Source organism: Balaenoptera musculus, chromosome 1 (genome assembly GCF_009873245.2).
Source record: "Balaenoptera musculus isolate JJ_BM4_2016_0621 chromosome 1, mBalMus1.pri.v3, whole genome shotgun sequence".
Classification (NCBI taxonomy): Eukaryota; Metazoa; Chordata; class Mammalia; order Artiodactyla; family Balaenopteridae; genus Balaenoptera; species Balaenoptera musculus.
In genome coordinates, this window is record NC_045785.1 from 129,420,784 (window position 1) to 129,435,353 (window position 14,570).

Here is a 14,570-nt window from a genome sequence, read left to right on the forward strand (position 1 = left end):
CTCTCGCTCCACCACAGGTGGGTTCACGACGGACGCAAACGGGCCCAGTAAGGAGATTTCCGTTCCCGCAGGCGCCAGCCGAGCCCGACACTTCACGCCGGGAGGGACATTTCCGCTGACTCAGCCACCCAGCTCCGCGACCCTCGCTCCTGAGGAGTCTGCTTCAGCCCACGGAGGGAAAGGGCAAGGGACAGTGTGTCCCAACTCGCCCCTCTCCAGCTGAGCCCTCAGGGGCCAACGCCAGCTCCAAAATCCCGCCGTTAAGAAGCAGCAACCTTGCGTTCAGCCGCCTCCTCAGTTTAAAATCGTTTCCCGACTAGCTCTGCGGCAGGACGCTAGACGCCTCCATGGCGCCGATTTCAAGTCAGTGAAGCAACTACGGTTGCCATTTTGACTGAGGGCACGGGAGCGCTCTAACTATTATCGTCTACTTTCCTAATCGCGGGGAGTTAACTTCCGCGCTTTTCTACCGGTGCTAAACGGTCCTTCAAATTTCCGCCCGTAGTAAAGATGGCGGCATTCCCTGTGCTCTGACTGGTTGACTCCTTCCACCGTAATCTCGGTTGTTCGTGGGGTGGGTTAAGGAGCGCTTGGCTCCCAGCGGCGATCTGTGTGTGGTTTCGGGCCCTAGAAACATTTTGGATTTGCTTGCATTCCTCCTTCTGAAGACCCGAGGTCGGTCACCAGGTTTGGGAGATTTGAAACGCGGGGCTGATTTTCCTCCCTGTTTTCCAGTTCTGCCCGCGGGAACCTTCTGGGAAGCGTGGAAGGATGGGAAGGGCGTGCGCCTGCTGACCGGCCCTGTGCTGCCTCTGCGTGGCCGCGGTGTCCCGCCTTGGCTGCTGTATGGAATCGTACGCTTGTCACCTCAGGCCGAAGCTTCGTTTGTTAATAGAAGTGAAACGGATGCGTTAAGAGGGGACAAAGATTTTAAAAGTTCTTTCCCCTACCCAACTTCCCCAAAGGCCCCAAAGACTTTGCAGTTTGCCGACACGAGCAAACTTATCTAGTTTGCCGACACGAGCTCTTGAATGTTCAGCGGACAAGGGCTTAAATATAAGAGAGTGGGAACTACTAACATTTTAAGGGATTTGTGTGTATTTCCAAAACTGACTTTTGACCGCCATCCAACACGTGCAGCGTGAGATTCCTGAGCGTCTCGCCATCCTGCGGCTCTAACATGTTCTGTTGGTTAAGTCGGCTGTACAGGGGTTTATCCAGACCCACTAGAAGGACCACACAGCTGATCTGGGGTTCTTTCTCCCGAAGTCTGGTACTGAGTTCACAGAGGAGAATTCCAGGTGAATGTAGTGAAGAGGTTTGTCCTCTGAACAGCCCTTCCTCCTTTTCTCTGCAGCAAGAGTGCTTATTCCATTTTCCCCCTAGTCTCGACTGGATAGCTTTATGTGTAGAAGCACATCATTCACCCTCTTCATTTCTTATAATGTAGTTTTCTCCCTGGAATTTAAAAAGAGCAGAAAAGTAACCACGTGAATAGGCTATTCATTAAGCTCATGCTGTGAATAAGAAGCCTAAAAAATTCTTTCATACTTGAGAATATTTTAAATAGGGTTTTCAAATGTACAAGTGACTATTTCACTCTAGATTCATACTAAAACCAGTTACTGCACCATCAAATTTATGAAATTCCCAAGATCCTATTTCATTTGGGGAAGAAATGTGCACTATTAAGAACAGTGCGTCTTAGGTCAATGCAGATGCTGGGTGATCAAAAATATTTAGATTCTTAACACAAGGCAAAAATTTACATTAAGACAGTTATTCACATGGCTTTTGACACATTTGCAGGTGAATTTAATAGTGATTGATTACATTCTTCAACTTTATAAATTTCATCCATTGACATGAAATACCAAAGATGGTATGATTTGAGAGTCTATTCTCAAACAATGTGCAAATGATATATTTTTAATCTTACTTTTTTTCGTTTCTTTAAGAACTCAGTAGCTTTGTTGCCCGGACCAACACGTGTGGAGAGTTGCGTTCTTCTTACTTAGGCCAAGAAGTCACCTTGTGTGGATGGATTCAGTACCGAAGGTAGATAGAGGCAGGTGGTTTAAGTATGCATGATGGTGGTTTTCCTAAGGCAATTTCAAACTGCTATTAATTTCTAACCAGTCAGAAGAATAAAAGCTTTGCAACTTCTGTAGGAGTCTCAGAAGTCATTGAATTTTCAGTTTTGTTTTTGTTTTGAAAGACTCAAATAGTGTCACTCTCAGTAAGTACCAGTAACATCTGTTGAAGGGTATAATAAGTGTGATCCACCAAGGGACAGAAATGTCCCTAGGTTTACTAAGATTGAAGAGTTCCTAGGACCAGTAATTGAGTAAGCTGGTAAGCTTCCATAGCATAGAAAAGCATAGTTTTTGCTAAATTTAGGTAGAGAAAAAGCCTAAAAACATGAACAATGATTCCTTAATGTTAGAGGACATATTATTGTTGTTGTTCATCTCTATATTCCAGAACATACCTGAATGGAACATTAGTTCACAATGAAGAGATCCAAAATACATAGACTGAGTGATTTTCCTAAAGAATATGTCCCAAATGGGTGGATACTTGACCCATACATTTGGTGACTTTTATCTCCTGAAGGAAAATCTGAGGAGGCTTTCTGTACCTCTTCTTGGTACTAAGAACTGTATGTGAAATGTCGGTTGAATGCTAAAATATTGGGGTTTGGGGGACCTTTTGATGGCTTATAGAGGTATTAAGTTAGTACTGGACCTCTTTTAGAAAATTTTAGATTACATCTTATTTTTAGGAAAATAAAAGATTTTATATTGCCGTATTTTAAAAAATGACCAATCAGATGTCTCTAATATGCTAAAATATTACCTTTGGATTTTAATATATGGAAAGTTTCCAATTTTAACTCAAATTTCTTATAAAGACTTAAGCCAATAAAATTTTTTAAGTTTTAAAATCTGCCTTTTCATTAATAAGCCATCTGGATAGCATTAGTAAGCTGTACATACAGCTACTAAAAGTTGAAATTGTAAACGAAAAAGTTTTTTCATTAATAAGCTACAAGATAATTACACAAATATAACTATGAATGCATATTATTTATTATAAAAAAGCAACATGTGAAATTGCATGGGTTTTTTATTTGTTTAATTTGTTTTGCCTGCTTAAATTTTGGTCTCAAAGATTTTATCCTAATATGTTCACTTTCTTCATTAATCAGGCAAAACACCTTCCTGGTCCTAAGAGATTTCCATGGGCTTGTTCAAGTTATCATTCCTCAGGATGAGGTAATAGAAGGTTCCTCCTGTTATCTCCAAGCCTCTTTGATGCTGTGGTTAGAATAAATGAAGCATGTTGGATAAGTATGTTTGAGATTTCAAATTAAGAAGTTTATTGTTAATGAAAATTAAAACTACCATAAGCCACATTAAGACAAATGACAAACTGCGAAAACATATGTGCAATTCATGTCACAGACAAAGGGCTAATTTCTCTAATATCTAAAAGGCTACTACAAATCAATTAAAATTTTTTTAAAAAAATACCAGTGACCCACTAGAATGATGAGTGCAGAATATGAACATAAAATTTATAGAAAAAATATATAAATGGCTATTTTTCTATATGTCTGTAGACATATGAAAATATGCCCAACTTCACTCATAGGCAGAGAAATATGAATTAAAGCTACACAGAATTGTTATTTTTTATGCACTGGATTGACAACACACTGTGTTTGGGAAAACAAGTGCTCATACATTCCTGGAGGGAGTATAACTTGGCACTAGCTCTATGGATGGCAATTTGGCAATATCAAAATTATAAATGCATATATCCTTTGAACCATTCATTCCACTTGTAGTCAATGATCTTAAAGTTATCTTACACGTAGACTTACATAGATGCAAAATGACACAAATACAAGGTTATTCACTGCTGAAATATTTTTAATCGAAAGAACAATCTAGATGTTACCCAGTAAGAGACTGGTGTAAAAAATAATGTACATCCTTACAGCTATGGAAAAGACTGAAGAAGCTTATTATGTACTAATATGGGAAAAAATCCAAGGTATATTGTTAGATATAAAAACGGGATACAGAAGAGCATGTAGAGTGATATTATCTGTACTAAAAAGGGCTTGTGTATGTGTGTGTATGTTATGAACTGTCCCTGGAAGGACACATAACATTGGGTATCTTTGGGGAGGGGAACTAAGGAGCTGGAGAGAGACTTTTCACTGTAGATCTGTTTATACCCTTTGAATTTGAGCCATGTGAAGGTACTACCTGCTCAAAAAATAATTACCATTAAATTTAGATAAAATAAAGAACTCTCATCATGCTTGCTGAACATCATTGGTTTCTATTTTGGTAATATTTACAAATGTTTGTACACCTGAGAAAAATAAGATTTACTCAGCTTTTAATGTTTGAAGTAAGTAAAGAGCCATGGGTTATCTTTCAGGGATCAGGATGCAGAGATGAGCATAGCTAACCCAGGAGAACTCCTTCACTTTGGACTCCATTATTGCTCTTGGATTTAACTGCCCCTAAGGCTAACCCTGGAGACAGTTGCCTTTAAAGTATGTGGGAATTGTTTGCATTAAACATTCTTCTCCTTATTCTCCTTTAAGGAAAAAAATTTTTAATTCTTAATAGTTTTACTTGCTGTATTATACGGAGTCAAAATGGGGATGCAGTTTACCAAATTCTTTAATAAAGTCATTAAGAGAAGCCCCAGTATTTATTGCAATTAAGTTATGAGTATTAACATTTTTCTAAGCCATAAGCTACAGTTGCTGCAGAGTCCTTTAAGTTCATTTATTTGTTGGAACTATTTTCCCCTCTTATTCTGTAGTCGGCTGCTTCTGTGAAGAAGATTTTATGTGAAGCGCCCATGGAATCTGTGGTGCAAGTGTCCGGGACAGTAATTTCCCGACCTCCAGGACAAGAGAATCCAGTTAGTAATTTAGAAACTGTCTATTTAAATTTTACCTGTGTACATGTGCATTGTCTGTCAACACATTCAGGCAACAGCGACTGAGTATCTATTAGATATCCAGCACTAAAGCTCTGCAGGTTCTACAAATGAACCTACAGATTTTAAAATCTTCACTGCAAACATAAACACTTATGTAAATATGCATGTTAAGACATTTGGTAATGAGCTCATCAGCCACAGATATACATAAGAATGTCAAAGTCGTACACAGACATTTATGTTTTAGACTATACACTATAAGCACCCCGTGTTTTACATATGTAAATAAATGCTTGTGTTTTATAAATATTCATTGTGTACATGTCCTGATGAGTGATTTTTAAAATAGGTCTTTTCTCTCTCTCTCTCTTTAAGAAAATGCCAACAGGTGAGATTGAAATCAAAGTTAAAACAGCTAAACTTCTGAATTCCTGCAAGAAGCTGCCCTTTGAAATTAAGGACTTTGTGAAGGTGCCATCCTCTGTTACTAATAAAATAGAGTATCTAGAAAATGTTGATAACCAGTAAAGTGTCTTCAGAGTTTTTTAAAGAAAAAGTTTAACTTCTACAAAATTAAGCATGTTATTATAGCTATATCATGAATTATTCTGTTAGTTTTACAATTTCCTTGTGAACTGTTCTTAAATATCAACAGTTCATTAAGCTGTTGCAGCTCCTGAACACCTAGAATGTTTTTTCAGACAGCTGGAAACAAGGTTGTCTTTAAGACTTAGATGTTATTTTGTTCCATTTTTTTTGTTGCTATGGTTTTACATTTTGAGAGGAAATTTACGTTTACCTTAGAAATGGCCACGTGGCGTAGGAGGTCCTGCATATATTAAGTTTAAGCCTCTAACAGTGATAAAATGTTTATAAGGCATATAAATATGATTACTGTAATTTAGGATGTTCTTTGAGGAAGCTAGACAGCACTGGATATGTAAGCCCAGCTAATTTTCAGCTTTGTCACAATTGTCTACAGTTGTAGACTTATATATACCTAATTTATAAACTAATCTATAAAGGATTTTTTAAATTGCATGGCCACTTAGTCTTACAATTGAGTTCCCAGTACTTAACATTTTAATTAGAAAAAGCAGTATAATTACAGAGTTGACCTTGTTGTGGGGAAAAAAAGGAAATATGCAGTTTTCCACCAGCTCTAAGCTTTTAGAAAGAGAAATGACAGGTAGTTCTTCTATTTCTATTTCTAGTATCAAAGAAATAAACTATTCCAGGGGAAAGGACTTTTTAGAAAAGGTTGTCAGCACAGGAGGGATGCAGAGAATTCCAGCCTTGAAAATAAGCAGACCTTATCACTGTGTTCCTACTAGTACAGCTGTAGAGATTCGTCTGCTGCTCGCTTGCATTTCTTAAACTTGTCGTCCCATCCAGGTCATAAAGTCGTGGCTGTTTTTGGCCCTGGTATATATTTTCTAATGATCTTTGAAATCTTTACATTTTTTTTTTCAGGATTAAACTCCAGGCTTAAAAATGAATGGGTAGGGGGTTCCCTGGTGGCCTGGTGGCCTAGTGGTTAGGATTCCAGGCTTTCATGGCCATGGCCCGGGTTCAATCCCTGGTCGGGGAACTGAGGCCCTGCAAGCCACGTGGTCAAAAAGAAAAAAGGCGGAAAAAAAAGAATGAATAAATGTTTAGTAAGGTAGGCAAATTTCAGTCAGTGAAGTGTGGTTCACTGAAAAATGTAAAATCTATGCTAGTAACAAGCCTAGAAGTCATAGGAATTAAGGATGGTGGTGTGTGTGCACAAATGGTGGAAGCTAAAGATAGAGCTAAAGTTCTTGAAAATTCACAATCTGTATCTAAAGTTAATATCTTTTTAATATTTGAAAAATATTTAAACATAAAAATCTTTAAATTTGTTTAGAAAACAGAGGCTCTTCGTTTGCGGTATCGCTACTTAGATTTGCGTGGTGTCCAAATGCAGTATAACCTGCGACTGAGGTCCCAGATGGTCATGAAAATGCGGGAATATCTCTGTAATCTACATGGTAAGGGAAGAAACAGTAATTTCCATGTGTTTTATCCTAGAACATAATTTAGTAACATAAAACATAATTTAGTTCCCTAGTGGGTCATAAATACAGCCTTTTAAAGGTGATAGTGCCTGTTAATGTTGTCTAAGTATTTACCATCACTGTTGAAGGTGGACCAGCCCTTTGGTTGTTATCTGTAAGTTTTCTTAATTCTTTATCATGCTTGTACATCATTTGTTGGGAGCTCAGAAATGTCATGTGAATGAAACTAGACTCTTCAGTCAGTCCTGGGTTTTTTCCTACTGTATTTGTGTTATTTTTGCTACACTAGCAGAACACAAGAAAAACCAGAACAGTTCAGTACACAAGAATCTATCAAACAGAATTATTACATTACAAAATTACCAACTTTATGAACAGAATAGAATTTTATGAAAATCTTCAGCTTCCCTCTTGGGTTTGTAGAAACCAGAATCAATATGCTTCGTAGCTTATTTCAGTCAAAATTCCTAATTAAAGGGTAGCCTCAGATTTGTTGGACTGTATTGTAGACATCATATTTGGTAAATTCCCATCTTTTAAATTCTGATATCTCTCTCTTTTTAGGGTTTGTGGATATAGAAACACCAACATTATTTAAAAGGACTCCAGGGGTATGTATATTCCTTAAATCAGCCTACTAATAATGTCCTGTTAATTATGAAACTGGACCACTTAGCTTTTATATTCCCTTAGTTCTATTTCTTTTATTTATTTTACTGCCTTAGGATGTTCAGACTAACTAGGTATTTTAAGAGTTGAGAAAATTATATGGGTCAGTACTTTTAGTCAGAATCCTTTAATCCTACATCATTTTCTTTCCATTGAGGTTTATAGCTACAAATCAATAATGAATTGGTTCATTAAAAATAAATCCATTGTTCATTAAGAACTGACATTTTCAAACACTGGTATTTATACAGTCTATGGACTTATAAAATTATAGTTTAAATTTAGAAAAGCAGTTAGGAATTACTTGACTAGGAATTGATGCACAAAATCCTTTTTAGCTAGTAACAGAATTGGGCATTCATTTCAACAAGCATACATTTAATACTTGCTGTATACAAATATTTAAAGCCTACTATGTGCAAGCCTTTTGGGGACTAAAGGATGAGCAAGAAATGATCTGTCATTGTGGGAACTTTGCTCTTTAGTTGATTTCATTGATGAACTGAAGTATTGACTTCTACCAGATCTTGAATTTGCTTTTTAATAATATCTCTGCTCTCCCTCTCTCTCATTCAAAGGGTGCAAAAGAGTTTGTAATACCATCCAGGGAACCTGGAAAGTTTTATTCTCTCCCTCAGAGTCCTCAGCAGTTTAAGCAGCTTCTGATGGTTGGTGGTTTAGACAGGTGAGCTTTCTTTATGATAGTACTGGTCAGAAAAGGAAAAGAGGGGGAAGAAAGGGGAAAAGGAAACACAAAGTTGTCTAATCTCTTAAAAGAAGGTTTGAAAATGTATGAGAGTTTGGAAAATACTTGTAAAATACCCTAAAAATGTGTAGTCATTATGTAAAGATTTATTGGGTGACCATCGTGTACAAAGCTCTATGCTAGTAGATGGGGTAGGGGGTTAAAAACAAAAAAGAATAGGTTTTGCTCTCAAGGAGCTAATGAATCTAGTAAGACAAAATAGGATATTAAAATCAACTGTGATGTAAACCAAAAATAAGTATGTTGAGTGTTGCAAATTAGTTGTATTAAGAGGTTTGAAATTATATTGTTTTGGGAAATATCACGAAAAACTTTGGGAACTAGGCCTTCTGGGACAGAGCTGCGTTTCAGCAGATGAAGATGAGAGTTGGAATGGCATAGCACAGGAAAGCTCAAGTGTATTCATGGAGCAGTGAGTATTTCAATTTGGCTGAAGCAAAAGAGTGTGTATAAAGAAGCATGGACTGCCTTGCATGTCAGTCTAATATATGAATATCCAAAGATACCATTGTATATTTGTAAGAATATATTGAGCAGTTAACTTCTCATGGGTCAACTATGTATCTGATTAGATTAGAGTATCATAAAGAATTTTAAAATTTCTTATGCCCTTTTAGTATCATTATTATTTCGTACCCTGCATTGCCAGGAACTTTTGGGGGAAAGTGTGTGTGTGTTTCTAGAATCCTGACTCAATTAACACTATTTTCCAATTGTAGATATTTTCAAGTTGCCCGATGTTATCGAGATGAAGGATCAAGACCAGACAGACAGCCCGAATTTACTCAGGTACTAAGTTATATTCACTCATCTCTTACTGATTCAGCCTTGCTACAGCCAAGAATGTCAAAACCAGGACAGAAATTATATATACTTCTCATTACATTTTATCTATCAGATATTTAATTAAACTAACCTGCAGTTGAGGCATTAGTTATTTAATTTTTGATCCATTTATAAAGAATATGGTCATAAACTAAGGAATGACAGATTCCTACAGTGTTTTAATGGTCATGATATGACAAAGTTCTTTAAAAAATCTCTTGTGCACTAAAACAGACAATTCTGTATGTTGATACTTAATCTATTTATCTGGTCAACGTCATCAAAGCTATTCTGATTTAGTTTCTGTATGATATCATATTAATTAGTATGGCACAGAAATCAGTAATCAGCACAAAAACCATAAGATTTGGAGTTGGACAGACCTAAGATCAAATGTAATGTAACCGTACATACTCAGGCAAGTCACTTAGCCTCTCTGAGCCTTAAGCCATGAGATAGTTGTGGGAACTAACAGTTTGATGTATGTAAAGCACTAGATGTACAGTAATATTTAACCTGCTTCCCCTTGTATTAAGAACAGAATCCAATGGTAATTTGAAATGAGAAATATATAAATATGTATGTATATACTAATATTGTGGCTCTTCAAGTTAGTTTCCATATGTTGCTTTGGTTTCAGATTGACATAGAGATGTCCTTTGTAGAACAGACTGGCATCCAGAGTCTAATTGAGGGTTTGCTCCAGTATTCATGGCCCAGTGACAAAGATCCTGTGGTGGTTCCTTTTCCTTCTATGACTTTTGCTGAGGCGTTGGCCAGCTATGGAACTGATAAACCTGACACTCGCTTTGGGATGAAGGTACTTTTCTTCACTTTTCCAAGACTCTGCCCCCGAATAGTCCTATAGTCTTTTGAACCACTTTGATGTTTACAACCAGTTACACACACTGTTATATCATATTTTTTGTTGTTACCTTAGCGTGTTACTTTTGTTGTTACCCAGCTACAGCAGGAGAGAATAATAGCATGTTAGCATTACAGTACCTTTTCTCTATCTACTGTGTTCCAAGATTCATTTCCAAGAGCAAGGTTCTTGCTATAATGTTTTTATTACTGGCAAGTTATTAGTTACATGGATACGAATGGTAACTTGAAAGGAAAAAAAAAACAAAAAAAAAAACCTGTTCTTTCCTCTTGAATTTTTCTTAAGCTAAAATGGCACTTGAAAGGCAAATGATTAAGAGTTATTTATTCTTTTTCCCTGGTCTATAAAGAGCTCAAACATATGGAAATGTTTATTCATATTGTTAAGATCTACACATATTTAACTAAGGGTAACAGTAGAACTTACACAGAGCAGTTTTCCTTAGCAGGCCTCTTGTTATTTGCTCTTAGACAGCAACAGCCCTTCATCACTGTAATGCTGGTGACATTTCTATATCTCAGTTCTCAGTGCAGATTCCTTAGAAACTGAGTTCTGCTTGGTCCACAAATAGGCAGTGCTCAATTCTCAGAATGAAAAAAACATAGCACACAAAAAAGTCATAACTGCCTATTTACAGCAGCCAGCTTGACTACTCCTTGTTTCTTCTTTTGTAATATGAAATGGTGGTTCTTAAGTCAGACTGCTTAAGTTAAATTCTGGCTCTGCCACTTACTAGCTGTGTTATCTTGGGCAAGTCATTTCTTTCTCTGTGCCTTGGTTTTCTCATCTATTAAATGGGGATAATAAGAGGGCCTACCTCATACTCTTGTTGTGCAGATGAAATGAGTTATTACTAATGAATAATTAGTACATTAACACTTGTCATGGTGCCCAGCCCATGGTAAACACTCTATGAATGCGCTCTATAAACATTAACAAGATCTACTTTCCTCTTTAAAATATTGTTTGTAAAAGGTTTTGAGGGACTTCCCTGGTGGCACAGTGGTTGGGAATCCACCTGCCAGTGCAGGGGAGACGGGTTCGATCCCTGGTCTGGGAAGATCCCACATGCCGCGGAGCAACTAAGCCTGTGCACCACAGCTACTGAGCCTGCACTCAGGAGCCCACGAGCCACAACTACTGAGCCAGCACTCTAGAGCCCGTGAGCCACAACAAGAGAAGCCACCGCAATGAGAAGCCCATGCACCACAATGAAGAGTAGCCCCTGCTCGCCGCAACTAGAGAAAGCCCACGCGCAGCGACAAAGAGCCAAATGCAGCCAAAAATAACTAAATAAATTTACTTTTTAAAAAAGGTTTTGAGATAAACATTACTTCACGTTTAATTACCTTTTCCTGTTATCCATTTTCCAGATTGTAGATATCAGTGATATGTTCAGAAACACAAAGGTTGGATTTCTTCAGGATGCGCTTAGTAAACCCCAAGGAACCATCAAAGCCATATGTATCCCTGAAGGAGAAGTAAGTGGAGCACAATTCTGTATTTTCTCTAAAATGTACATTTGGGAAGTAAATATGTTCAACATTGGTACATTTAAACTTTAGAAAGAAAAATTCTCTTTAAATAAAAATGCATTTTTTCATATAGAGTCTAATAGTGTCTCTAAAACTATAAGTAGAAAATGATAAAACTTTATGAATATGAGTTTACACTCTCGAGATCTAGAGCTTTTATTTTTCCTTTTAAATAATGCTGTAAAGTTCTCCTTCATTTGAGTTTATCTCCACCAGTGATGAGTATAAAATAGTATTCCTATTCTGTCTCCAGCCTCAGTTTGTCCAACAGCTCCCAGCCCCATATCAGCTCCAGCATAGCCCTTGCGTGTTGGTTCTTGGTCTTCTGATGCTCTGGGGTCTATTGCATTAATAATGGGAAGAGAAAGGAGGTGGAGCTATGAAAAGCAAAAGGAAGGGAAATGAGGGTAGGAGAGAGAAAGAATGGTTGGGTTGGGTTGGGTAAGCATGGACTCTTAAGTAATGGGGCATGTCTATTTTCTGTAGTTAGTACACCTGCTTTGAAAATAATTTAAGAAGAGTTCTAAAAGTATTTTGAATAAGATTACTATTTTGAAAGGCTATTCAGTTGGATACATAAGCCTATTAGCATATTTAAAATGGGGATAAGAATTCAGTCTCATTACTTTTTTTTTCACTTCATATGTTCAGTGAAAGTAATTTGGTGTCTGTATTCTAGTCCAGACATATTGAATGTGTTTGGGTAAGCTTGGTATAACATATATTGCTTGTTATTATTATTTACCCCAATTGGAGTATGTCCAGTTCTTTCCCAAGTAGATTATAAGGACTGCAGGGCCATGAACCATGTTTTAACCTTTTTTATATCTCCCATACCTAATTAAGTGCTCCATGAATATTAGTGATGATGATAGCCATAATGTCTCACTTAGAAACACATTGAGGTAATTTAGAAAAGATATAAAGAATTTTAAGAGACTTGAAATAATCAAATTCTGAATCCTCTTATTGATTTTATTGATCCTTCACAATTCAGTTGCAAAGATTCATTTTGAACATATTATAGATACACAGTCTTCTGTGGAATACATTCACAGCTATTTCCAATAAGACCTGCATAATTGGAAAAAAATACACCCTGTAACAAGCCTTAAAATTTTGTCATTTGACAACAGAAATTAAATCTTTATTGAATCTTATTATTGTGATGGAAAAACACAAAATATATTTGTTTCCCATTTCATTTCATAAACATGTTTGTGAAGCTAAGTGTCATATTGATGAGTTTACTTTGATTTTCTTTCATCAGAAATACTTAAAAAGGAAAGACATTGAGTCCATTAGAAAATTTGCAGCTGACCATTTTAATCAGGTAAGGAGCAGGTTTTTTCCTTTCTTTTAGGGATTCTATATTTTTAACTGTTAATTGCTTGAGCTCTTATGCTATCATTAGTTTTGAGGGGCTTGTTATTTCAGATCATTCTACTTTTCTTCTTTTTATTTTTAAAGTTAATCTTACCCCTGGGTATAACTCCAAAACTTCAACTTAGTTGAATTCACCATTAATCAGAATGTGAAAGTTCAACCATAGCCTTTTAAAATAAACAGTGGTACTTTAATGCAGTTGGGAAAATTAAATAGAGCCCCATGTGCCCAAGGTTTAAATGAAAGCATGGCAGGTATGAAAGAAAGCCAGTATTCATTGTTCTTCCCATACCCTTTTTAGAATTATGAATATACCTTTCCTTTGACAGATACACTTTGTGTTCTTGGCTTGGTGAACAGTAGCACTAAAATACGGCGGAGGAGCAGGGAACGGGCATTCTTACACTGTCACTGGAAGTATAAATTACCTCAGCCATTTTGGAATCACTAACTTTAAAAATAGTCATATTTTAAAATATGACTCTTTGAGTCAATAATTTTCTATACTTTAAAGAAAGGATCTTAGATATGAGGACACTTATGCACAGTATCATTTACAGGAATAAAATGAAACCATATGGGAGTGATTAAATAAATTAAGGTAGAATTAAAGGATTAAATATTAAAGTTCCTTTTAAAAATTTTGTCTCTTAACTAAAAGTTTGTAATGTAGGAAAAATGTTCAGGTTATAATGATTTGTAGGAAAAGGAGAATACAGAACTATATATTCACTGATCATAACCATGTATAAACACTGTATTTGTGGATTGAAAATGGACTACTCAGACAGTCTCTTCAGCAAGTGGTGTTGGGAAAGCTGGACAGCCACATGTAAATCAATGAAGTTAGAACACACCCTCACACCATACACAAAAATAAACTCAAAATGGCTCAAAGATTTAAAATATAAGACATGACACGATAAAACTCCTAGAAGAGAACATATGCAAAACGTTCTCTGACATAAATCATAGTAATACTTTGTTAGATCAGTCTCGCAAGGCAAAAGAAATAAAAGCAAAAATAAACAATGGGACCTAATCAAACTTAGAAGCTTTTGCACAGCAAAGGAAACCATAAACAAAACAAGAAGACAACCTATGGACTGGGAGAAAATATTTGCAAATGATGTGACCAACAAGGGCTTTATTTCCAAAATTACAAACAGCTCATACAACTCAATATCAAAAAACCAAACAACCCAGTCAAAAAATGGGCAGAAGACCTAAATAGACATTTCTCCAAGGAAGACACACAGATGGCCAATAGGCACATGAAAAGATGTTCAACATCATTAATTATTAATTATTGCAAACCAAAACTACAATGCCATCATCAAAAAGTCTACAAATGATAAATGCTGGAGAGGGTGTGGAGAAAAGGGAACCCTCTTGCACTGTTGGTGGGAATGTAAATTGATGCAGCCACTATGGAGAACAGTATGGAGGCTCCTTAGAAAACTAAAAATAAAGTTACCATATGATCCAGC

The 14,570-nt window shown here is 36.5% G+C and overlaps 1 protein-coding gene across 4 annotated transcripts in view; it reads left to right on the plus strand.

Annotated features, from left to right (window-relative positions):
- The first annotated feature begins 501 nt into the window (after positions 1 to 501).
- DARS2 (aspartyl-tRNA synthetase 2, mitochondrial) overlaps positions 502 to 14,570 on the plus strand; it is a 31,140-nt gene continuing 17,071 nt past the window's right edge. Inside the window, exons 1-13 of one of the 4 annotated variants that reach the window (XM_036869653.1) lie at positions 554 to 675; positions 1,959 to 2,058; positions 3,212 to 3,278; positions 4,459 to 4,576; positions 4,852 to 4,953; positions 5,350 to 5,445; positions 6,863 to 6,986; positions 7,578 to 7,624; positions 8,261 to 8,367; positions 9,168 to 9,237; positions 9,914 to 10,093; positions 11,533 to 11,640; positions 12,965 to 13,027. In XM_036869653.1, coding sequence (XP_036725548.1) covers positions 4,891 to 4,953; positions 5,350 to 5,445; positions 6,863 to 6,986; positions 7,578 to 7,624; positions 8,261 to 8,367; positions 9,168 to 9,237; positions 9,914 to 10,093; positions 11,533 to 11,640; positions 12,965 to 13,027 — 858 coding nt within the window. In that variant the 5' untranslated portion in view covers positions 554 to 675; positions 1,959 to 2,058; positions 3,212 to 3,278; positions 4,459 to 4,576; positions 4,852 to 4,890. Of the gene's footprint in view, positions 1,302 to 1,958; positions 2,059 to 3,211; positions 3,279 to 4,458; positions 4,577 to 4,851; positions 4,954 to 5,349; positions 5,446 to 6,862; positions 6,987 to 7,577; positions 7,625 to 8,260; positions 8,368 to 9,167; positions 9,238 to 9,913; positions 10,094 to 11,532; positions 11,641 to 12,964; positions 13,028 to 14,570 lie in introns of all 4 variants that reach the window. The other 3 variants (XM_036869630.1, XM_036869638.1, XM_036869642.1) reach the window with 3 other exon arrangements.